Genomic DNA, 24,635 nt, shown 5'->3' with positions numbered 1-24,635 from the left:
CCAAGCCCAGTTCCCCGCATCGCCACATCGCCTGGATTGCGCCTGACCGGCTCAATCCCCGTGGGCAGGTGCGTCGGCCGCGTCCGAAGGGGATTGGGGGTTGCCGGTGGGTGAACCGGGTCCCCACCTCTTTAAGGAATACCTAGGATAGGATAAAGTAATCCCTCTCACCCCCCCTCCCCCTGAAAAGATTTAGATGCACTACTGTTCCACTGGAGGTCATAAGGTGAATGCACCAATTTGTAAGTCGCTCTGGATAAGAGCGTCTGCTAAATGACTTAAATGTAAATGTAAATGTCTTCCCACCTCGGGCTCCAATATCAAACGCCTGCCCACAGGTTAGTATGAGGAGGTAAGGGAGGTGCCCTCTAGTAGGGCCTCTGCAATCACAGAGCCTGACCACAGAGCCTCTGTTGTGAAACGTTTAAACGCGCCTCTCCCGCTTACATAGGTAACTCTAAACCACGATGGTTTGAAATGAACGCCAACCTTGACGTGGCCCGTCAAGAGTGAGCATTAACCAGTTAAACCTCTGGGGGCAGTATTTCATTTTTGGATGAAAAACGTTCCCGTTTTAAACAAGATATTTTGTCACGAAAAGATGCTCGACTATGCATATAATTGACAGCTTTGGAAAGAAAACACTCTGACGTTTCCAAAACTGCAAAGATATTGTCTGTGAGTGCCACAATGCTACAGGCGAAACCAAGATGAAACTTCAAACAGGAAGTGAGCCAGATTTTTGAGGCGCTGTGTTCCAATGTCTCTTTATATGGCTGTGAATGCGCCAGGAACGAGCCTACACTTTTTGTCGTTTCCCCAAGGTGTCTGCAGCATTGTGACGTATTTGTAGGCATATCATTGGAAGATTCACCATAAGAGACTACATTTACCAGGTGTCCGCCTGGTGTCCTCCGTCGAAATTGGTGCGTAATCTCCAGCTGCAAGTATTCTTCCATGTGATTCAGAGGAGAAACCAAACTTCCACGAATGATATATCATCGAATAGATATGTGAAAAACACCTTGAGGATTGATTCTAAACAACGTTTGCCATGTTTCTGTCGATATTATGGAGTTAATTTGGGAAAAAAGTTTGGCGTTTTGATGACTGAATTTTCAGGGTTTTTTCTCAGCCAAACGTGATGAACAAAACGGAGCGATTTCTCCTACACAAATAATCTTTTTGGAAAAACTGAACATTTGCTATCTAACTGAGAGTCTCCTCATTGAAAACATCTGAAGTTCTTCAAAGGTAAATGATTTTATTTGAATGCTTTTCTTGTTTTTGTGAAAATGTTGCCTGCTGAATGCTAGGCTTAATGCTATGCTAGCTATCAATACTCTTACACAAATGCTTGTTTTGCTATGGTTGAAAAGCATATTTTGAAAATCTGAGTTGACAGTGTTGTTAACAAAAGGCTAAGCTTGAGAGCCAGTATATTTATTTCATTTCATTTGCGATTTTCATGAATAGTTAACGTTGCGTTATGGTAATGAGCTTGAGGCTATAATTACACTCCCGGATACGGTTTTTTTTGTTAGCCAAACGTGATGAACAAAACGGAGCGATTTCTCCTACACAAATAATGTTTTTGGAAAAACTGAACATTTGCTATCTAACTGAGAGTCTCCTTATTGAAAACATCCGAAGTTCTTCAAAGGTAAATGATTTTATTTGAATGCTTTTCTTGTTTTTGTGAAAATGTTGCCTGCTGAATGCTAGGCTTAATGCTATGCTAGCTATCAATACTCTTACACAAATGCTTGTTTTGCTATGGTTGAAAAGCATATTTTGAAAATCTGAGATGACAGTGTTGTTAACAAAAAGCTAAGCTTGAGAGCTTGAGAGCTTGAGAGCCAATATATTTATTTCATTTCACCAGGTGTAAGTTTCGCCTGAGTACGGGACTCTACACATTAAGGTCGAGCTCCCTTCGGAACATGAAGTGGGATGGCATGTGACTAACTCTTAGCAAAATCATACTGTCTACGGATGGGTCCTAGGTTCCGAGGACCCGGGGGTAATAACTACCCCCATGGTGAATAGAGTGGATAAAAATGCAGGCCGAAAGGGAGGTACCCTACATGCATAGGTGCACATGGTAAGGTGCGCAGGGGCGGAATGGGAACATGTATCATTCACACCGGCGAAGCCCACACATAGTGTCACAGTTCCATACAATGCAGAGGGCGCTACCATCTGACGCACGGTCGAATAATCCCAATCTTTTGTCACCCTCAGGTCTTTTGCGGTTTTAGACGGAGTCAGGCAGTAGGAATATGATGCCCTCTCCAGCTGGAGGATGCCAGATACAGTAGTGCTAGTCCTTGGCGACCTTGTTTCCAGGTAAGTAATGCACTGCACAAGACGGCTCATAGGCGAATTGACGGCCCGTAGCCGGAAAAGAGTCTGCCCCTCCATGCGGATCAACCGAGGGTCAAATGGCTCACGTTCAAAAGAGTCTGCCCCTCCGTGCGGATCAACCGAGGGTCAAATGGCTCACGTTCAAAAGAGTCTGCCCCTCCGTGCGGATCAACCGAGGGTCAAATGGCTCACGTTCAAAAGAGTCTGCCCCTCCGTGCGGATCAACCCGAGGGTCAAATGGCTCACGTTCAAAAGAGTCTGCCCCTCCGTGCGGATCAACCGAGGGTCAAATGGCTCACGTTCAAAAGAGTCTGCCCCTCCGTGCGGATCAACCGAGGGTCAAATGGCTCACGTTCAAAAGAGTCTGCCCCTCCGTGCGGATTAACCGAGGGTCAAATGGCTCACGTTCAAAAGAGACGAGCCCCACTTCGACCGGTGCTCCTCATGTCAAAGTGAAGAAATTCAATGAAGCGTGGTTAAAGGGCGGGAGTGATTGTGACTCTGTTATTAAGGGAGTCAGAATCACTCCTGCCCTTTATCCGTGCTTCATTGAATTTCTTCACTTTGACATGAGGACACAAACCCTAACATACTAACAGACACTAATACGCTAACACAGACACTGACGCTAACGGCTAACGGACACTAACACAATAACGGACAGTAACACACTAACGGACACTATTATACACTAACGGACACTATTAGACACTCAAACACTGACAGACACTAACAGACACTAACAGGAGGATTCCTTCAACAGGCTCTAGCACATCACAACTAACTAGCGATTCCACATCGGATACTCACTGTCGGTCTCGCAGGCAACCGTGCCGTCGTTGGGGCAGAAGCGGGTCTCTACCTTGCGTCGTCCGATCTGCAGCTCGTGGGGGTCTGCCAGCTGGGCGCGGCACATGTAGCGCATCCTCTGCTCCTGGCGTGCCCCGCCCTGGGTCACGTTGATGGGCATCCACGGGGTCCAGGGGGTGTTCCTCTTTACCTCTGGACACGCCTCCAGGTTACACGCCTTGTACTCCTGTAGGGGGAGGGTTGAGGGGGAGGGAGAAGAAAGAGAGAGCGAAAGAGAGGTCTTTATTATAAAAGCATAGCTATATGGGTGCTGAGGGTGCTGCAGCACCCCCTGATGAATCGGAATAACAAAATATATATTAATACAAAATATATATATTTTTTCACGAAAGTAGTACACTGGGCCTTTACTAGTATTAGCGGAGATATAGACATCTGTAGCGCAGGGGGAAAAAAACTATTCTGCATCTCATCTTTGGCTAAAAAAGGTAGTTGTTTAATTAAGAACAGTATTTTACAGGATTCAATAGTTGGAATTGTAAGAGTTGTTGCCCTGTCCCTTTCTCTGCCATTGTCATTGTAATGGGTTCCAGAAAGAACAAAAACCTGTCCTCAAACATTTACATTAAAAGGTGCAAAGTTATGGGAAAAGACACAAAACATCCACATCCAATTAAATACACTGCTCAAAAAAATAAAGGGAACACTAAAATAACACATCCTAGATCTGAATGAATGAAATATTCTTATTAAATACTTTTTTCTTTACATAGTTGAATGTGCTGACAACAAAATCACACAAAAATTATCAATGGAAATCAAATTTATCAACCCATGGAGGTCTGGATTTGGAGTCACACTCAAAATTAAAGTGGAAAACCACACTACAGGCTGATCCAACTTTGATGCAATGTCCTTAAAACAAGTCAAAATGAGGCCCAGTAGTGTGTGTGGCCTCCACGTGCCTGTATGACCTCCCTATAACGCCTGGGCATGCTCCTGATGAGGTGGCGGATGGTCTCCTGAGGGATCTCCTCCCAGACCTGGACTAAAGCATCCGCCAACTCCTGGACAGTCTGTGGTGCAACGTGGCGTTGAAGGATGGAGCGAGACATGATGTCCCAGATGTGCTCAATTGGATTCAGGTCTGGGGAACGGGCGGGCCAGTCCATAGCATCAATGCCTTCCTCTTGCAGGAACTGCTGACACACTCCAGCCACATGAGGTCTAGCATTGTCTTGCATTAGGAGGAACCCAGGAGGAACACAGGGCCAACCGCACCAGCATATGGTCTCACAAGGGGTCTGAGGATCTCATCTCGGTACCTAATGGCAGTCAGGCTACCTCTGGCGAGCACATGGATGGCTGTGCGGCCCCCTCAAAGAAATGCCACCCCACACCATGACTGACCCACTGCCAAACCAGTCATGCTGGAGGATGTTGCAGGCAGCAGAACGTTCTCCACGGCGTCTCCAGACTCTGTCACGTCTGTCACATGTGCTCTGTGTGAACCTGCTTTCATCTGTGAAGAGCACAGGGCGCCAGTGACGAATTTGCCAATCTTCGTGTTCTCTGGCAAATGCCAAACATCCTGCACGGTGTTGGGCTGTAAGCACAACCCCCACCTGTGGACGTCGGGCCCTCATACCACCCTCATGGAGTCTGTTCCTGACCGTTTGAGCAGACACATGCACATTTGTGGCCTGCTGGAGGTCATTTTGCAGGGCTCTGGCAGTGCTCCTCCTGCTCCTCCTTGCACAAAGGCGGAGGTAGCGGTCCTGCTGCTGGGTTGTTGCACTCCTACGGCCTCCTCCACGTCTCCTGATGTACTGGCCTGTCTCCTGGTAGCGCCTCCATGCTCTGGACACTACGCTGACAGACACAGCAAACCTTCTTGCCACAGCTCGCATTGATGTTCCATCCTGGATGAGCTGCACTACCTGAGCCACTTGTATGGGTTGTAGACTCCGTCTCATGCTACCACTAGAGTGAAAGCACCGCCAGCATTCAAAAGTGACCAAAACATCAGCCAGGAAGCATAGGAACTGAGAAGTGGTCTGTGGTCACCACCTGCAGAACCACTCCTTTATTGGGGGTGTCTTGCTAATTGCCTATAATTTCCACCTGTTGTCTATTCCATTTGCACAACAGCATGTGACATTTATCAGTGTTGCTCCCTAAGTGGACAGTTTGATTTCACAGAAGTGTGATTGACTTGGCATTTCATTGTGTTGTTTAAGTGTTCCCTTTATTTTTTTGAGCAGTGTATTTTCCTTTATCAAATAACATTAAAAAAAAAAAATTGTGCAGTATTAATCTACCATCCTTACAAACCACTTAATGTGGTCATATAGGTTTGTACCTGTAGATTGTTTTTCTTCATGGTGATGGACAATGTATAATACAGTAATTGAGTACATTGAGGCATCAGGTGGTTTGTGAGGATATAATGTGATGATGTGGCTCAGTTAGTAGAGCATGGTACTTGCAATGCTAGGGTTATGGGTTCAATTCCCATAGGGGACCAGCATGAAAAGTCTGAAAATGTATGCACTCACTACTGTACATTCCTCTGGATAAGAGTGTCTATGGAAAAGGAATGAATAGACCATTTCAGTTCTCACATAGAAATAAGCTGTGGGCCTCCTGAGTGGCGCAGCAGTCTAAGGCACTGTGCTGCGGTGTCACTACAGCCTGGAGTTCGATCCCATAGGACGGTGTAAAATTGGCACAGTGTTGTCTGTGTTAGGGGAGGGTTTGGCTGGGAGGGGTTTATTTGGCTCATTGCGCTCTAGCAACTCCTTGTGGTGGGCCAGGAACCTGCAGGCTGACTTTGGTCCTCAGTTGAACTGTGTTTCCTCTGACACATTGGTGTGACTGGCTTCTGGGTTAAGCGAGCAGGTGTTAAGAAGAGTGTCATGTTTTGTAGGACGCATGACACAACCTTTGCTTTTCCCCAAGCCCGTTGTGGAGTTGCAGTGATGAGACAAGATCGTAATTGGATATCAAGAAATTGGGGAGAAAAAGGGGGTAAAAATTACAACAAAAAAAGAAATAAGTTGCATTTGCAAAGTATTTAAAGAAACTGAAAACCTATATCAAGCAAGTATTTTTTATATTCCACAAGTATCAAATGAACTGTTTTGTACATATAATTATCAGACTCAAGTTACAAATCCTGGTAAACACTCAAATACATTTAGTTTACATTACATTTCTTTACAAAAGTAGTGCACTGGGACTTTACTAGTCCGATATGTTCAGCGCAGGCAAAACATTTTTTGGGGGGGAATAAATGCTGCATTTATTAACAATGACCAACACAATTCCAGCCAAAATAGAAGATTGTAAGAAATACTGTAGCCTAGTATTACTATATCCAACCCAACTAGATTTGTTGCCAGTAACATGTATCCCAGTGTTTTTATTTTAATTTTTGAACTGCGACTCCCAAAAATGAGTGGTACAAAACTTGCGACCCCCGCACATGCACATGGAAGTGTGCACACAATTGTTTGCGCAAATGTAGCCAGCCATAAACTGTGATTTATTTTCAAAACGCAAGATAGGCTACAGAAATAAACTGCCTTTTACACCTGCATTTGGTGCTGAAAGTCATTCATGTTAGCAGCCAATACCAACGAGCGATATATTATCTCACTTCTCCGGAGTCCAGAGCAGGGCCATAGTTTCCAATACATTTTAAGAAAGTTTTTACTATTTTCTACATTGTAAATTAATAGTGAAGACATCAAAACTATGAAATAACACATATGGAATCATGTAGTAACCAAAAAAGTGTTAAACAAATCAAAATATATTTATATTTGAGATTCTTCAAAGTAGCCACCCTTTGCCTTGACAGCTTTGCACTCTCTTGGCATTCTCTCTATCAGCTTCACCTGGAAGGCTTTTCCAACAGTCTTGAAGGAGTTCCCACATATGCTGAGCGCTTGTTGGCTGCTTTTCCTTCACTCTGCGGTTCAACTCATCCTAAACCATCTCAATTGGGTTGAGGTCGGGTGATTGTGGAGGCCAGGTCAACCAGAGCAAAATCCTACGCCTACTTGTAGTGAATGTTGCAGGATCTGATGGAAAGCATGTTGTGTCCGTACCGCTCCATCACTTTGGAGGGCAGCCTGCCTGCAGAGTGCTTGTTGGCTGCCGAGTAGACCTGTGCTTCCTCACAAATATCTTCATAAATTCACCAGAATATGTTACGTCGTAATTCCATAATACTGAAGGCACTGCGATGTTACAGCTGCTTATCTTTAGACACATCGCCAGTACCACCTAAATTAGGCCTATCTGAATTATGAAAAGTATCAATAAAATTTCCAGGTAGCCTATTCTAGTTCTGGTAAAGATGAGTCAGTAGTAGATAAACTGTATTTTATATGGATGATAAATGTAGACCTTTCTGTTTATTCCAGGAAAAAGTGGAGGGAAATCTTTCTGGTCACTAATCTGGATATGCACACAGTCCTTTGTGCTGATGAATGGTCCTTGGCCTCTCAGGCTCACATACAGGTCCAGAGCTCTGTGAGCCAAGAGGTGTGTGTATGTGTGTGTGCGTGTGTGTGTGTGTGTGTGCGTGCGTGCGTACGTGCGTGCGTGCGTGTGTGTGCGTGCGCAGGCATCCGTCTGTCCGTCCATCCATATCTTACCAGTGCGCAGCCTGGGCAGCTGTTCCCATTCTCACAGCTCCTGACCCTGGAGTGGACCCCACCTCCACACTCAGCACTGCACTTAGTCCAAGAACCCCACGGGGACCAGAAGATAGGCTGGGGACATGACACACCCTCGTTACAGAACCTAGAGAGGGGAGGAGAGGAGACGGGACGGGAGGGTAGAAACTGATATCTATTTTGGAAGAAATGTAAATGTATCTTCTGCCTTACACGGTGAGAGGCACTGGCGTGTGTAAGAGGGCTGATATTTACCTAAGACCATCATGCCCAAAAAGATACTGAGGGCCAATACTGTTACTAAAAAGTGCAAAACACGTCTCATAAATTAATCATAAATGTCCTTTCTTAGTAAATCACCTATACATGTTTGAGAGTTTTGCTCTTTTGAGTCAAGCGAACACGTTCATTATTCAGCAAAAAAATGACATAAGATAAAAGTATTACATAACCAACATTTGTTCACAAATAGACCTGCCATCTCCCCCTCTCCTCTCACCTTTCGTCCCTGACGGGGCCCACACACACGCGACCACCGTGACGGGGCGACGGGTTGTTGCAGGAGCGCTGGCGCATCTCAAACCCCGTTCCACAGGTGGTGCTGCACTGTCCCCATGACGACCAGGGGGTCCAGCCTCCGTTTCTACGGCAACAGAAATGTGATGTTATAGGAGGTTCAAAGAATCCTGTAGCGCCTTGGGGAAACCAGTTTCAAGATTGAGATGTACATCCAATAAGTCCAATGACTCCAAACGGAAACGATGGCTTGATGAGTACAGAGTAAAACGTTTATTTGTAGAATCTAAAATAAAACGTTTCAGGTAAAAAAACGGTTCCAATATTCCAGGTAAACGAAAGAAGATTACAGAATTTTTTGTACCAAAGATATTTGCCCTACAATTTGCATTATAGAAGTACAAATTTGTAAGTGCTTAAGATTCTGTTCAATCTCTTTAAGCACTCAACACACTTATGAATATGGCCCTAATTTGGGATTCTGAGAGGGAAGCAAAACCACTTGCTCAGGAGCTAAATGTGACACCAGAAACACATTCTTCAATCTGCTTAAGTGCTCTGTTCCTCTGAAAGCATTTCTCAATTTTCAATAGCCACTTCCAGACAGACAGACATATGAGGCTGCGTCTGAAACGGCACCCTATCCCTTATGTACTGCACTACTTTTGACCAGAGTTCATGAGTAGTACACTTTATAGGGAATGGGTTGTTATTTCACACCCTAAATGAGATGGTGGTTGGTGGTTAGGGTGGCAAAATTCCTGTAACTTTCCCCAAATTACCAGGTTTTCCAGAAATCCTGCTTGGAAGGAGGGAAGAAGCAGGAAATACGCAATCCTCCAATCAGGATCTATATAAATCCCTATTTGTTTTACATACCTGGAACAGTTGGAGACTTCGATGGTGGGCCCCTCACAGTTCCTCCCACCACAGCGAGCTGGAGGGTTGTCACACTCCCTGGAGCGACACAGACAGGTGCTGGTGCCTTCGCCGTCGTCGTTGCTGCATTGTTGCCACGCTGCCCAGGGTCCAAAGCCGCCAATGGTGATCTGGTTCCTCAGCTGAAAATCCACACAGGGCAGAGAGAGAGAGATAAGAGTGTCAGGGAATTTACTGGATATCATTAATCATGTGACAATAACCTTGACACAGGAAAACTGTTATTTTACCTTTATTTAATCAGGAAAGACAGCTGAGGCTAAATATATTTTCCAAGGGCGACCTGGACAAACTGAGTCCCCAAGGCAAAACAAAATGTTACAATGTTAAACTGTCAGACTACTACTGTACTGTATATGACCAGAGTCCCCAGGAGAGACCAGGCAGAGTGGTTCTAGGTTGTCAGACAGCCAGCAGTGACGCAGGCAGCCCCAGGGGCTTACCAGTGACAATATTGACACCTAGGGAAATAACAAAACGAGTGGGGTAGGGGGAATTGGGGGTCCCTGGTGGGACTTACCGGACACACAGTGATGTTCTGACTCCACTGGCTCATGTTAGAGCTATCCTCCAGGGTGGTGCATCGCCTCTGTTTCCTGTCCCAGCCACAGTATGGGTCCCGGGCCTCCAGGCATAGCCTACAGGGGGCAAGAGAGATGGAGGAGAGGGGGAGGGATAGGGAGAGGGAGATGGTGAAGGATAGAGAGAGAGCAGTCAGTCAAAGCAGTAAACACAAGCAAAGAACACCCAACCAGCCCTGTGAGGCTGGCCCACTAAACCATGTACAAATAAACTCACTCTCCCTCCAGGCACACAGCCCGTACCCCTGTGATTCCTAAACTAAGGAGCGTCTGACTACACACACACACACACACACACACACACACACACACACAGCCGTGCAGCAACCAAACATCGATGAAATATGCAAGTTCCCAGTAAAACAGGAGCTTAATGAGGGGTAATTAAATCTAAACCTGTTAATGATGAAGTTAGGCCGTGGGAGACAGGGAGTGAGAGGGAGTGAGAGAAAGATGGGGAGGGAAAGAGAGAGCTGGAGAGAGAGGGAGAGACTAAAAGTGTAGAGAGAGAGAGCAAAATAAAGAGAGCGAAAGAGAGAGAAATAGAGAGAAAGAGAGAACTTATTGTAATAAACACATCAGTCCTTACTGCCCTGTACCAACTCCTGACTGCCTCCCTCGCAGACCTGGGTTCAATAGTATTTCATATAATTTCAAACACTTGATTGAGCTGGTCTGTTGCTGTAGAACCAATAGAAAAGTACAAACAAGTTCCAGGCAGGCTAAAGCAAATGCTTGAAGTATTTGAAAGATCTCAGATACTATTTGAACCCATATATGCTCCCTATTTCCTGCCTGTACTACCTCTTTACAGCCCCCTTAGCTAGCAGAGAGAAAGAAAGAGAATTATATTCTTGGCACCAGCCCCCTTGGTTTATTTGAGTGGGGCCTCTGGTGTTTCAGCTACGAGGTCTAAGCATCACTTTGTGTTGTTACAGAACACACAGCCAAGTCCTGCAGTGGGGAAGGTGATTTAGGAGTTAGTGCTGAGCTGACATATTGTATCAACCTGCATCAGAGATGGCCTGACTCAGAGCTAGAGGGAGAGAGAGGCTATGGGAAGGGATCCATGTTGTTGTGGTGTTGTTGTTGTGGTGACATCAGAGAGATGGGAACGCTTCTGCCGCACCATAGCTTTAAATGAGTGGTAAGTGAGAGGGTGAAGACCTGGCAAACATAACACGTTGAAACGTTTAGCTGCCTCACCAAGCACTGTTAGTGTGCATTCTGTTTACTCAGACACATAATGCTGCTTACAGACAGATAGGCTAAACACTCACACTTAAGAAGCCAGGTGGATGTGCATAATAATTCATTGTAAAGCAGATCTCTTTCTTAGAGGAGGATAATATCTAAGAGCATGGTGCAGATCTGAGGTCCAATTACCCTCCGTTACAGTAAGCCAGAAGTCAGGCCCGAGGACACACACCCACCCTCAGGGCGCACACCTCAAAGCTAAAATGCCTTCAGCTGAAAGAGTTTACCCTGGACCTGGTTTCATTAATTACAGTGAAGAAATCACACACACACACACACACACACAGCGATGAAAGCCAGCCATCCATGTAAGCTCTTAAGACTACGAAAATGCGTCAGCTTGAAAAGAATGCTGACTTGACGGTTTTTGACGAGCGCAGTGAGCGAGAGGGGCAGTGGAGGACGGGTTTACCAGAGAGAAAAGGAGAGCCACCCTGCAGTACAAACATCACCGCAGGGCAGGGCATGCCAACCGTCCCGTCTGCTCACCTTACTCATGCCAGCTTACTGTAACAATGGGCCTCAGGAATTCTTTAGATAAAGAGATTGGGGGTAATCCCGCTCTCTCTCCGTTTCTTTCTCTCTCACATGCACGCACATACAAGCATGCAAAAACACAAACACACACAGTGTGGACAGTACGCTAAACCCACTAGTCTACACTGTAAATCGTACAAAAAAAGGTGCTGTCCAGAATCTAAAATGGTTATTTGGCTGTCCCTATAGGAGAACCCTCTTTCCACTCCTCAGTGGAAAAGGTCCTTCATGGAACCAAAAAGGTTCTAACTGGAATCAAAAAGGGTTCTTCGGAGGGTTCTCCTATGGGGATATCCGAACAACCATTTTAGGTTCTAGATCGCACCTTTTTTTTGTAGGATTTACAGTGCAGACTAGTGGGTTTAGCTCCGATCCCATCTGACCTTCCTCCAGCTGCATCAACTGTTGGCCAGCCAAAGCTCACAGGGCATTGTAAAAGTAAAGGAGATCAGCCAGCCAGCTACAGACAAGGCTCTGATGTAGGCTCTGTAAGGGATGAAGTGGGAGCAGGTACACTCAGAAAAGTAGAACCATGTATGGTTCTTCAGTTTGTCCCCACAATTGGCCTAGCGTCGCCTGGGTTGGCCGGTAGGGATGTCCTTGTCTCATCGCGCACCAGCACTAGCTACTAAACAATTGGATACCACGAAATTGGGGAGAAAACGGGGTAAAATAAAACATTTTTTTTATTTATTTTACTAGAACAAATTCTTATTTTCAATGACGGCCTAGGAACAAGTGCCTCGTTCAGGGGCAGAACGACAGCATTTTACATGGTCAGCTCAGGGATTCGATCTTGCAACCTTTCGGTTACTAGTCTAACGCTCTAACCACTAGGATACCTGCCGCCCAATGAGTGTACATGCAAAAACACAGATATTAAAACAAACAATTCTGAAAATCACCCTGCAATAGAGCATGCTGGGAAATATGATATATGGCTTGATGTAGAACCCTTCTTGCTTTCCAAAGAATCATGTTTGCCTTCCAAAGAATCATCAAATAACCCTTTCTTCCAAAAACTGTTCTTAGGATGTTAAAGGTTCTAGGTAGAACCATTTGCCTTACAAAGAACCCTTGTCTTTCAAAAACGGTTCTTCAGATCAAAACGGTTCTTTGTAAAACACTATCCCTACGCAAAGAACCCGTTTGGAACCCTTTTTTCTAAGAGTCTACATGTGATGGTGTCTGCTGATAGAAAGGAATGTGGGATTTACACAGTGTTGGGGAGTAGCGAACTACATGTTGTCCAAATACAACAAACATAACCTTACAGTGAAATGCTTACTTACGGGCTCATAAGTAAAGTATACTTTTCTCAAGGATAGCTGTAGTGTAAATGAACTTAAGTCATTGGTAGCTTTGTAAACTATATTTTCAGAGTAACTTCCCCAACACTGGTTTTGTAGTGTGTGTGTGTGTGTGTGTGTGTGTGTGTGTGGGGGGGGGTGCACGTGAATGTGTGTGTTTCAATGACTGTGAGAAGACTAAGGGAGATATAAAAGTTAAAGGAAAGAGAGAAGGAGAGAAGGCTTCTGTATGGTTCTGACACCAACCCAAGATATTTAATTCACCGTCCTCTTTTACCGGTGACATAGCACACTATATCAAAACAGCGAAGCCTCAAAACAAAACACGGGCTGTTAAATTTTAAACAGAGCGACCGGCAAAAATAAACCAAACGATAAAACAATGTGGCTTGGCTGTCGACAGACAGCTTGTGATAAATCTCCAGAGTTCGCCAGGGGGCTTAATGGACATTTTAAAAGGGATTGTGAGAGCTGTAAACCTGCTGTCCTTTACTAGGCCTTTTAATAGAACGTCATAAAGACAGCAGTTATCACTTTCCGTTTAACTGCAAATCATGACCTCATAATTGTAAACAAGACCGAGACAGACAGACAGGTTGTGGAAATATTCTGATTAGAAATGTAAGCTGTCATAGCCAATAGGCATATTGGGGACGTCTGAAATGCAAATGGCGGGCAGCTTCCTGAATGACTGTACAGTATAGTACCCCAGAAGAGAGGCTCTGTCCCTGGGGCTTCCCTCCAGCCTGCGCTGGGCTGCTCTGACGTGCCGGCCGTGGTTCATCATAAACCTTTGGCCAGATAAATCCCCCAGTTTAGCGTAGCGTTACACGCTAATCGCAGCTCAGGATCCAATTAGCATAGCACCGTGCTAGAGGGCTGGGGAGGGCTGAAACGTCCAGAAGCAGAAAGATGGCTGCCTGCCAGAAGGAGTCTTCTGCCTACTGAGTTGTCCTCCTGTCTGCTGCGCTGTCCTTCCTCTATCCCTCTTCTACTGTCCTATGGGGGAAGGGGGGTGATGGTCACCTCACTGATACTAAACTACAGTGCACACATAGTAGCAGGAGACAGAGACAGAGAGAGAGAAAGGTGTCAGACAGAGAGAGACAGAGAGAGAGAGAGGTGTGAGAGAGAGAGAGAGGTGTGTGTGTGTGAGAGAGAGAGAGAGAGAGAGAGAGAGAGGTGTGTGTGTGTGTGAGAGAGAGAGAGAGAGAGAGAGAGAGAGAGAGAGGTGTGAGAGAGAGAGAAAGAGGTGTGTGTGTGAGAGAGAGAGAGAGAGAGAGAGAGAGAGAGAGGTGTGAGAGAGAGAGAAAGAGGTGTGTGTGTGAGAGAGAGAGAGAGAGAGAGAGGTGTGTGAGAGAGAGAAAGAGTGTGTGTGTGAGAGAGAGAGAGAGAGAGAGGTGTGAGAGAGAGAAAGAGGTGTGTGTGTGAGAGAGAGAGAGAGAGAGAGAGAGAGAGGTGTGAGAGAGAGAGAAAGAGATGTGTGTGTGAGAGAGAGAGAGAGAGAGAGAGAGAGAGAGAGAGAGAGGTGTGTGTGTGTGAGAGAGAGAGAGAGAGAGAGAGAGAGAGGTGTGTGTGAGAGAGAAAGAGGTGTGTGTGTGAGAGAGAGAGAGAGAGAGAGAGAGAGTGAGGTGTGAGAGAGAGAGAAAGAGGTGTGTGTGAGAGAGAGAGAGAGAGAGAGGGTGAGAGAGAGAGAAAGAGGTGTGTGTGTGAGAGAGAGAGAGAGAGAGAGAGAGAGAGGTGTGAGAGAGAGAGAAAGAGATGTGTGTGTGAGAGAGAGAGAGAGAGAGAGAGAGAGAGAGTGTGAGAGAGAGAAAGATGTGTGTGTGTGAGAGAGAGAGAGAGAGAGAGAGAGGTGAGAGAGAGAAAGAGTGTGTGTGAGAGAGAGAGAGAGAGAGAGAGAGAGAAAGAGGTGTGTGTGAGAGAGAGAGAGAGAGAGAGAGAGAGAGGTGTGAGAGAGAGAGAGAGAGGTGTGTGAGAGAGAGAAAGAGGTGTGTGTGAGAGAGAGAGAGAGAGAGAGAGAGAGAGAGGTGAGAGAGAGAGAAAGAGGTGTGTGTGAGAGAGAGAGAGAGAGAGAGAGAGGTGTGAGAGAGAGAAATAGGTGTGTGTGTGAGAGAGAGAGAGAGGTGTGAGAGAGAGAGAAAGAGGTGTGTGTGTGAGAGAGAGAGAGAGAGAGAGAGAGTGTGTGTGAGAGAGAGAAAGAGGTGTGTGAGTGAGAGAGAGAGAGAGAGAGGTGAGAGAGAGAGAAAGAGGTGTGTGTGTGAGAGAGAGAGAGAGAGAGGGAGAGAGAGAGAGAGAGAGAGAGAGGTGTGAGAGCGAGAGAGAGAGAGAGAGAGGAGAAGGCAGAGCAGACAGTACAACCTCACTGAAAAAAGAGGGAAAGTTTGTCAGCATTTCGGGAGCTGGGAGGGTGTGAGGCAGGTTAAGACAAACTGCCTGCCCAAATAAAGGCTGAAGGAGGAAAAAGGAGAAAGATGGAAGGAGGGAGAAAGAGGCAGAGAGGGAAAGAATGTGTAAAAGAGAGGGGGATAGAGAGAGAAATATAAATGCCTTTAATATTGGGGGTTTGCCAGAGAGGAGAGCCCGTTAACAGCAAAAACATTCTGCACCAGTGATAAATACGTAGACTTTGTGATGACTCCCCCCCCCCTCCTCCCATCACTCTCTCTCAATCCCCCTCTCCCCTCACTCCCTCTCTCAATCCCCCTCTCCCCTCCTCCCCTCACTCTCTCTCAATCCCCCTCTCCCTAACAATCCCTCCCTCTCCATCTCTCTCAATCCCACCTCTCCATCTCTCTCAATCCCCCTCTCCATCTCTCTCAATCCCCCCCTCTCCCTAACAATCCCTCCCTCCCTCAATCCCTCCCTCTCCATCTCTCTCAATCCCCTCTCTCCCCCATTTTCTCTCTCCCCCTTCTCCCTCTTTGTCCATGGCTCCCTGGTGTGTTCCTGGGAGTGGAGTGTTCATACAGGCTTAACAGCACTGTGTTTTAGAACCCTGTTGACAGGCTGGCGGCAGCATCAACAGACCATAAATTGTCTCTGCTGAGGACCAGTGGGTGGAATTAAAGTTCTTCTCACACAGACAATAAAACAGTGGATTTATTCAGGGCTCCTGGGACGCTCTGGAGATGTTAAGGCCAGAATCCTATATATAAAGAGGTTCTTATTGTCCCCAGGGCCCAACCTCAGGACTCAATGCCCATGGGCATTTTCCAGAGCGAGGGGTTATCTCTGTAAAAAAAAACGGATAACTTTAGACTTCAAAATAAACCATGCCATCGCCTCTCTAGCTTTTCACAAGACTGTTCCACAGAAACCTCCATTGTGTCACACAGAGGGTGCTGAAGAAGCCAATATGAATTGATGTATTGCTGTTGTTCCACTAGTTATTATGAGGTTTCATTATGAAAGGCTGTATGTGTGAATGGGACTGGGAGGGCCACCCACAGATCAGGCTAAGCCACTGACCGACTGGAGAATAGCCTGGCCGGCTCAGCCAGACAGACAGACAGCAGGACAATGTGTTTTGTCACCCCACCTGGTGGGTGTCCTTCATAAGACCCACTGACATCCGCCACGCCTACGGAGAAAGAGGGGGACAGAGAAAGAGAGAGGTCCTCTTTGTATAATCCAATTCAGAAAAACATAACCTCTTTATAGGCTTCTGGCAGAGTGTTGTTGTCCTGGGGCTGTCTCCTGCAGACTGATGTAATAACACAGAGGCAGAGTGTTGTTGTCCTGGGACTGTCTCCTGCAGACTGATTTAATAACACAGAGGCAGAGTGTTGTTGTCCTGGGACTGTCTCCTGCAGACTGATGTAATAACACAGAGGCAGAGTGTTGTTGTCCTGGGACTGTCTCCTGCAGACTGATTTAATAACACAGAGGCAGAGTGTTGTCGTCCTGGGACTGTCTCCTGCAGACTGATTTAATAACACAGAGGCAGAGTGTTGTTGTCCTGGGACTGTCTCCTGCAGACTGATTTAATAACACAGAGGCAGAGTGTTGTTGTCCTGGGGCTGTCTCCTGCAGACTTGCTGACTGATGTAATAACACAGAGGCAGAGTGTTGTTGTCCTAGGGCTGTCTCCTGTAGACTGATTTAATAACACAGAGGCAGAGTGTTGTTGTCCTGGGACTGTCTCCTGCAGACTGATTTAATAACACAGAGGCAGAGTGTTGTTGTCCTGGGGCTGTCTCCTGCAGACTGATTTAATAACACAGAGACAGAGTGTTGTTGTCCTGGGACTGTCTCCTGCAGACTGATTTAATAACACAGAGGCAGAGTGTTGTTGTCCTGGGGCTGTCTCCTGCAGACTGATTTAATAACACAGAGGCAGAGTGTTGTTGTCCTGGGACTGTCTCCTGCAGACTGATTTATTAACACAGAGACAGAGTGTTGTTGTCCTGGGGCTGTCTCCTGCAGACTGATTTAATAACACAGAGACAGAGTGTTGTTGTCCTGGGACTGTCTCCTGCAGACTGATTTAATAACACAGAGGCAGAGTGTTGTTGTCCTGGGGCTGTCTCCTGCAGACTGATTTAATAACACAGAGACAGAGTGTTGTTGTCCTGGGACTGTCTCCTGCAGACTGATTTAATAACACAGAGGCAGAGTGTTGTTGTCCTGGGGCTGTCTCCTGCAGACTGATTTAATAACACAGAGACAGAGTGTTGTTGTCCTGGGACTGTCTCCTGCAGACTGATTTAATAACACAGAGGCAGAGTGTTGTTGTCCTGGGGCTGTCTCCTGCAGACTGATTTAATAACACAGAGGCAGAGTGTTGTTGTCCTGGGACTGTCTCCTGCAGACTGATTTATTAACACAGAGACAGAGTGTTGTTGTCCTGGGGCTGTCTCCTGCAGACTGATTTAATAACACAGAGACAGAGTGTTGTTGTCCTGGGACTGTCTCCTGCAGACTGATTTAATAACACAGAGGCAGAGTGTTGTTGTCCTGGGGCTGTCTCCTGCAGACTGATTTAATAACACAGAGACAGAGTGTTGTTGTCCTGGGACTGTCTCCTGCAGACTGATTTAATAACACAGAGGCAGAGTGTTGTTGTCCTCGGGCTGTCTCCTGCAGACTGATTTAATAACACAGAGGCAGAGTGTTGTTGTCCTGGGGCTGTCTCCTGCAGACTGATTTAATAACACAGAGACAGAGTGTTGTTGTCCTGGGGCTGTCTCCTGCAGACTGATTTAATAACACAGAGACAGAGTGTTGTTGTCCTGGGACTGTCTCCTGCAGACTGATTTAATAACACAGAGGCAGAGTGTTGTTGTCCTCGGGCTGTCTCCTGCAGACTGATTTAATAACACAGAGGCAGAGTGTTGTTGTCCTGGGACTGTCTCCTGCAGACTGATTTAATAACACAGAGGCAGAGTGTTGTTGTCCTGGGACTGTCTCCTGCAGACTGATTTAATAACACAGAGGCAGAGTGTTGTTGTCCTGGGGCTGTCTCCTGCAGACTGATTTAATAACACAGAGGCAGAGTGTTGTTGTCCTGGGACTGTCTCCTGCAGACTGATTTAATAACACAGAGGCAGAGTGTTGTTGTCCTGGGGCTGTCTCCTGCAGACTGATTTAATAACACAGAGACAGAGTGTTGTTGTCCTGGGATTGTCTCCTGCAGACTGATTTAATAACACAGAGGCAGAGTGTTGTTGTCCTGGGGCTGTCTCCTGCAGACTGATTTAATAACACAGAGACAGAGTGTTGTTGTCCTGGGACTGTCTCCTGCAGACTGATTTAATAACACAGAGGCAGAGTGTTGTTGTCCTGGGGCTGTCTCCTGCAGACTTACAGACTGATGTAATAACACAGAGGCAGAGTGTTGTTGTCCTAGGGCTGTCTCCTGTAGACTGATTTAATAACACAGAGGCAGAGTGTTGTTGTCCTGGGGCTGTCTCCTGCAGACTGATTTAATAACACAGAGGCAGAGTGTTGTTGTCCTGGGGCTGTCTCCTGCAGACTGATTTAATAACACAGAGACAGAGTGTTGTTGTCCTGGGACTGTCTCCTGCAGACTGATTTAATAACACAGAGGCAGAGTGTTGTTGTCCTCGGGCTGTCTCCTGCAGACTGATTTAATAACACAGAGGCAGAGTGTTGTTGTCCTGGGGCTGTCTCCTGCAGACTGATTTAATAACACAGAGACAGAGTGTTGTTGTCCTGGGACTGTCTCCTGCAGACTGATTTAATAACACAGAGGCAGAGTGTTGTTGTCCTCGGGCTGTCTCCTGCAGACTGATTTAATAACACAGAGGCAGAGTGTTGTTGTCCTGGGACTGTCTCCTGCAGTCTGATTTAATAACACAGAGGCAGAGTGTTGTTGTCCTGGGACTGTCTCCTGCAGACTGATTTAATAACACAGAGGCAGAGTGTTGTCGTCCTGGGACTGTCTCCTGCAGACTGATTTAATAACACAGAGGCAGAGTGTTGTTGTCCTGGGACTGTCTCCTGCAGACTGATTTAATAACACAGAGGCAGAGTGTTGTTGTCCTGGGGCTGTCTCCTGCAGACTTGCTGACTGATGTAATAACACAGAGGCAGAGTGTTGTCGTCCTGGGACTGTCTCCTGCAGACTGATTTAATAACACAGAGGCAGAGTGTTGTTGTCCTCGGGCTGTCTCCTGCAGACTGATTTAATAACACAGAGGCAGAGTGTTGTTGTCCTGGGACTGTCTCCTGCAGACTGATTTAATAACACAGAGGCAGAGTGTTGTTGTCCTCGGGCTGTCTCCTGCAGACTGATTTAATAACACAGAGGCAGAGTGTTGTTGTCCTGGGGCTGTCTCCTGCAGACTGATTTAATAACACAGAGACAGAGTGTTGTTGTCCTGGGACTGTCTCCTGCAGACTGATTTAATAACACAGAGGCAGAGTGTTGTTGTCCTGGGGCTGTCTCCTGCAGACTGATTTAATAACACAGAGACAGAGTGTTGTTGTCCTGGGACTGTCTCCTGCAGACTGATTTAATAACACAGAGGCAGAGTGTTGTTGTCCTGGGGCTGTCTCCTGCAGACTGATTTAATAACACAGAGGCAGAGTGTTGTTGTCCTCGGGCTGTCTCCTGTAGACTGATTTAATAACACAGAGGCAGAGTGTTGTTGTCCTGGGGCTGTCTCCTGCAGACTGATTTAATAACACAGAGGCAGAGTGTTGTTGTCCTGGGGCTGTCTCCTGCAGACTGATTTAATAATACAGAGGCAGAGTGTTGTTGTCCTCGGGCTGTCTCCTGCAGACTGATTTAATAACACAGAGGCAGAGTGTTGTTGTCCTGGGGCTGTCTCCTGCAGACTGATTTAATAACACAGAGGCAGAGTGTTGTTGTCCTGGGGCTGTCTCCTGCAGACTGATTTAATAACACAGAGGCAGAGTGTTGTTGTCCTGGGACTGTCTCCTGCAGACTGATTTAATAACACAGAGGCAGAGTGTTGTTGTCCTGGGGCTGTCTCCTGCAGACTGATTTAATAACACAGAGACAGAGTGTTGTTGTCCTGGGATTGTCTCCTGCAGACTGATTTAATAACACAGAGGCAGAGTGTTGTTGTCCTGGGGCTGTCTCCTGCAGACTGATTTAATAACACAGAGGCAGAGTGTTGTTGTCCTGGGACTGTCTCCTGCAGACTGATTTATTAACACAGAGACAGAGTGTTGTTGTCCTGGGGCTGTCTCCTGCAGACTGATTTAATAACACAGAGACAGAGTGTTGTTGTCCTGGGACTGTCTCCTGCAGACTGATTTAATAACACAGAGGCAGAGTGTTGTTGTCCTGGGGCTGTCTCCTGCAGACTGATTTAATAACACAGAGACAGAGTGTTGTTGTCCTGGGACTGTCTCCTGCAGACTGATTTAATAACACAGAGGCAGAGTGTTGTTGTCCTCGGGCTGTCTCCTGCAGACTGATTTAATAACACAGAGGCAGAGTGTTGTTGTCCTGGGGCTGTCTCCTGCAGACTGATTTAATAACACAGAGACAGAGTGTTGTTGTCCTGGGACTGTCTCCTGCAGACTGATTTAATAACACAGAGGCAGAGTGTTGTTGTCCTCGGGCTGTCTCCTGCAGACTGATTTAATAACACAGAGGCAGAGTGTTGTTGTCCTGGGACTGTCTCCTGCAGTCTGATTTAATAACACAGAGGCAGAGTGTTGTTGTCCTGGGACTGTCTCCTGCAGACTGATTTAATAACACAGAGGCAGAGTGTTGTCGTCCTGGGACTGTCTCCTGCAGACTGATTTAAAAACACAGAGGCAGAGTGTTGTTGTCCTCGGGCTGTCTCCTGCAGACTGATTTAATAACACAGAGGCAGAGTGTTGTTGTCCTGGGACTGTCTCCTGCAGACTGATTTAATAACACAGAGGCAGAGTGTTGTTGTCCTGGGACTGTCTCCTGCAGACTGATTTAATAACACAGAGGCAGAGTGTTGTCGTCCTGGGACTGTCTCCTGCAGACTGATTTAATAACACAGAGGCAGAGTGTTGTTGTCCTGGGACTGTCTCCTGCAGACTGATTTAATAACACAGAGGCAGAGTGTTGTTGTCCTGGGGCTGTCTCCTGCAGACTTACAGACTGATGTAATAACACAGAGGCAGAGTGTTGTTGTCCTAGGGCTGTCTCCTGTAGACTGATTTAATAACACAGAGGCAGAGTGTTGTTGTCCTGGGGCTGTCTCCTGCAGACTTGCAGACTGATGTAATAACACAGAGGCAGAGTGTTGTTGTCCTGGGACTGTCTCCTGCAGACTGATTTAATAACACAGAGGCAGAGTGTTGTTGTCCTGGGGCTGTCTCCTGCAGACTGATTTAATAACACAGAGGCAGAGTGTTGTTGTCCTGGGACTGTCTCCTGCAGACTGATTTAATAACACAGAGGCAGAGTGTTGTTGTTCTGGGACTGTCTCCTGCAGACTGATTTAATAACACAGAGGCAGAGTGTTGTTGTCCTGGGGCTGTCTCCTGCAGACTGATTTAATAACACAGAGGCAGAGTGTTGTTGTCCTGGGACTGTCTCCTGCAGACTGATTTAATAACACAGAGGCAGAGTGTTGTTGTCCTGGGGCTGTCTCCTGCAGACTGATTTAATAACACAGAGGCAGAGTGTTGTTGTCCTGGGGCTGTCTCCTGCAGACTGATTTAATAACACAGAGGCAGAGTGTTGTTGTCCTGGGACTGTCTCCTGCAGACTGATTTAATAACACAGAGGCAGAGTGTTGTTGTCCTGGGGCTGTCTCCTGCAGACTGATTTAATAACACAGAGACAGAGTGTTGTTGTCCTGGGACTGTCTCCTGCAGACTGATTTAATAACACAGAGGCAGAGTGTTGTTGTCCTGGGGCTGTCTCCTGCAGACTGATTTAATAACACAGAGGCAGAGTGTTGTTGTCCTGGGGCTGTCTCCTGCAGACTGATTTAATAACACAGAGGCAGAGTGTTGTTGTCCTGGGGCTGTCTCCTGCAGACTGATTTAATAACACAGAGGCAGAGTGTTGTTGTCCTGGGGCTGTCTCCTGCAGACTGATTTAATAACACAGAGGCAGAGTGTTGTTGTCCTGGGACTGTCTCCTGCAGACTGATTTAATAACACAGAGGCAGAGTGTTGTTGTCCTGGGGCTGTCTCCTGCAGACTGATTTAATAACACAGAGACAGAGTGTTGTTGTCCTGGGACTGTCTCCTGCAGACTGATTTAATAACACAGAGGCAGTGTGTTGTTGTCCTCGGGCTGTCTCCTGCAGACTGATTTAATAACACAGAGGCAGAGTGTTGTTGTCCTCGGGCTGTCTCCTGCAGACTGATTTAATAACACAGAGGCAGAGTGTTGTTGTCCTGGGGCTGTCTCCTGCAGACTGATTTAATAACACAGAGGCAGAGTGTTGTTGTCCTCGGGCTGTCTCCTGCAGACTGATTTAATAACACAGAGGCAGAGTGTTGTTGTCCTGGGGCTGTCTCCTGCAGACTGATTTAATAACACAGAGGCAGAGTGTTGTTGTCCTCGGGCTGTCTCCTGCAGACTGATTTAATAACACAGAGGCAGAGTGTTGTTGTCCTGGGGCTGTCTCCTGCAGACTGATTTAATAACACAGAGACAGAGTGTTGTTGTCCTGGGACTGTCTCCTGCAGACTGATTTAATAACACAGAGGCAGAGTGTTGTTGTCCTGGGGCTGTCTCCTGCAGACTGATTTAATAACACAGAGGCAGAGTGTTGTTGTCCTGGGGCTGTCTCCTGCAGACTGATTTAATAACACAGAGGCAGAGTGTTGTTGTCCTGGGGCTGTCTCCTGCAGACTGATTTAATAACACAGAGGCAGAGTGTTGTTGTCCTGGGGCTGTCTCCTGCAGACTGATTTAATAACACAGAGGCAGAGTGTTGTTGTCCTGGGGCTGTCTCCTGCAGACTGATTTAATAACACAGAGGCAGAGTGTTGTTGTCCTGGGACTGTCTCCTGCAGACTGATTTAATAACACAGAGGCAGAGTGTTGTTGTCCTGGGGCTGTCTCCTGCAGACTGATTTAATAACACAGAGACAGAGTGTTGTTGTCCTGGGACTGTCTCCTGCAGACTGATTTAATAACACAGAGGCAGTGTGTTGTTGTCCTCGGGCTGTCTCCTGCAGACTGATTTAATAACACAGAGGCAGAGTGTTGTTGTCCTCGGGCTGTCTCCTGCAGACTGATTTAATAACACAGAGGCAGAGTGTTGTTGTCCTGGGGCTGTCTCCTGCAGACTGATTTAATAACACAGAGGCAGAGTGTTGTTGTCCTCGGGCTGTCTCCTGCAGACTGATTTAATAACACAGAGGCAGAGTGTTGTTGTCCTCGGGCTGTCTCCTGCAGACTGATTTAATAACACAGAGGCAGAGTGTTGTTGTCCTGGGGCTGTCTCCTGCAGACTGATTTAATAACACAGAGACAGAGTGTTGTTGTCCTGGGACTGTCTCCTGCAGACTGATTTAATAACACAGAGGCAGAGTGTTGTTGTCCTGGGGCTGTCTCCTGCAGACTGATTTAATAACACAGAGGCAGAGTGTTGTTGTCCTGGGGCTGTCTCCTGCAGACTGATTTAATAACACAGAGGCAGAGTGTTGTTGTCCTGGGACTGTCTCCTGCAGACTGATTTAATAACACAGAGGCAGAGTGTTGTTGTCCTGGGGCTGTCTCCTGCAGACTGATTTAATAACACAGAGACAGAGTGTTGTTGTCCTGGGACTGTCTCCTGCAGACTGATTTAATAACACAGAGGCAGAGTGTTGTTGTCCTGGGGCTGTCTCCTGCAGACTGATTTAATAACACAGAGGCAGAGTGTTGTTGTCCTGGGGCTGTCTCCTGCAGACTGATTTAATAACACAGAGGCAGAGTGTTGTTGTCCTGGGGCTGTCTCCTGCAGACTGATTTAATAACACAGAGGCAGAGTGTTGTTGTCCTGGGGCTGTCTCCTGCAGACTGATTTAATAACACAGAGGCAGAGTGTTGTTGTCCTGGGACTGTCTCCTGCAGACTGATTTAATAACACAGAGGCAGAGTGTTGTTGTCCTGGGGCTGTCTCCTGCAGACTGATTTAATAACACAGAGACAGAGTGTTGTTGTCCTGGGACTGTCTCCTGCAGACTGATTTAATAACACAGAG

The 24,635-nt window shown here is 46.7% G+C and overlaps 1 protein-coding gene across 4 annotated transcripts in view; it reads right to left on the bottom strand.

Moving 5' to 3' along the window:
* The window catches only part of sema5ba (sema domain, seven thrombospondin repeats (type 1 and type 1-like), transmembrane domain (TM) and short cytoplasmic domain, (semaphorin) 5Ba), a 233,209-nt gene that overhangs the window by 43,577 nt on the left and 164,997 nt on the right, over positions 1-24,635 (bottom strand). For all 4 annotated transcript variants that reach the window (XM_029636696.2, XM_029636702.2, XM_029636710.2 and 1 more), the window contains 5 exons: positions 9,841-9,958; positions 9,261-9,442; positions 8,365-8,508; positions 7,845-7,992; positions 3,178-3,403 (listed from right to left, as the gene is read on the bottom strand). In XM_029636696.2, coding sequence (XP_029492556.1) covers positions 3,178-3,403; positions 7,845-7,992; positions 8,365-8,508; positions 9,261-9,442; positions 9,841-9,958 — 818 coding nt within the window. The remainder of the gene's footprint in view (positions 1-3,177; positions 3,404-7,844; positions 7,993-8,364; positions 8,509-9,260; positions 9,443-9,840; positions 9,959-24,635) is intronic.

The sequence above is a fragment of the Oncorhynchus nerka genome, linkage group LG3 (genome assembly GCF_034236695.1).
Source record: "Oncorhynchus nerka isolate Pitt River linkage group LG3, Oner_Uvic_2.0, whole genome shotgun sequence".
NCBI lineage: Eukaryota > Metazoa > Chordata > Actinopteri > Salmoniformes > Salmonidae > Oncorhynchus > Oncorhynchus nerka.
Note: the sequence above shows the minus strand (reverse complement) of the source record. Positions and strands in the feature narration are given on the sequence as shown.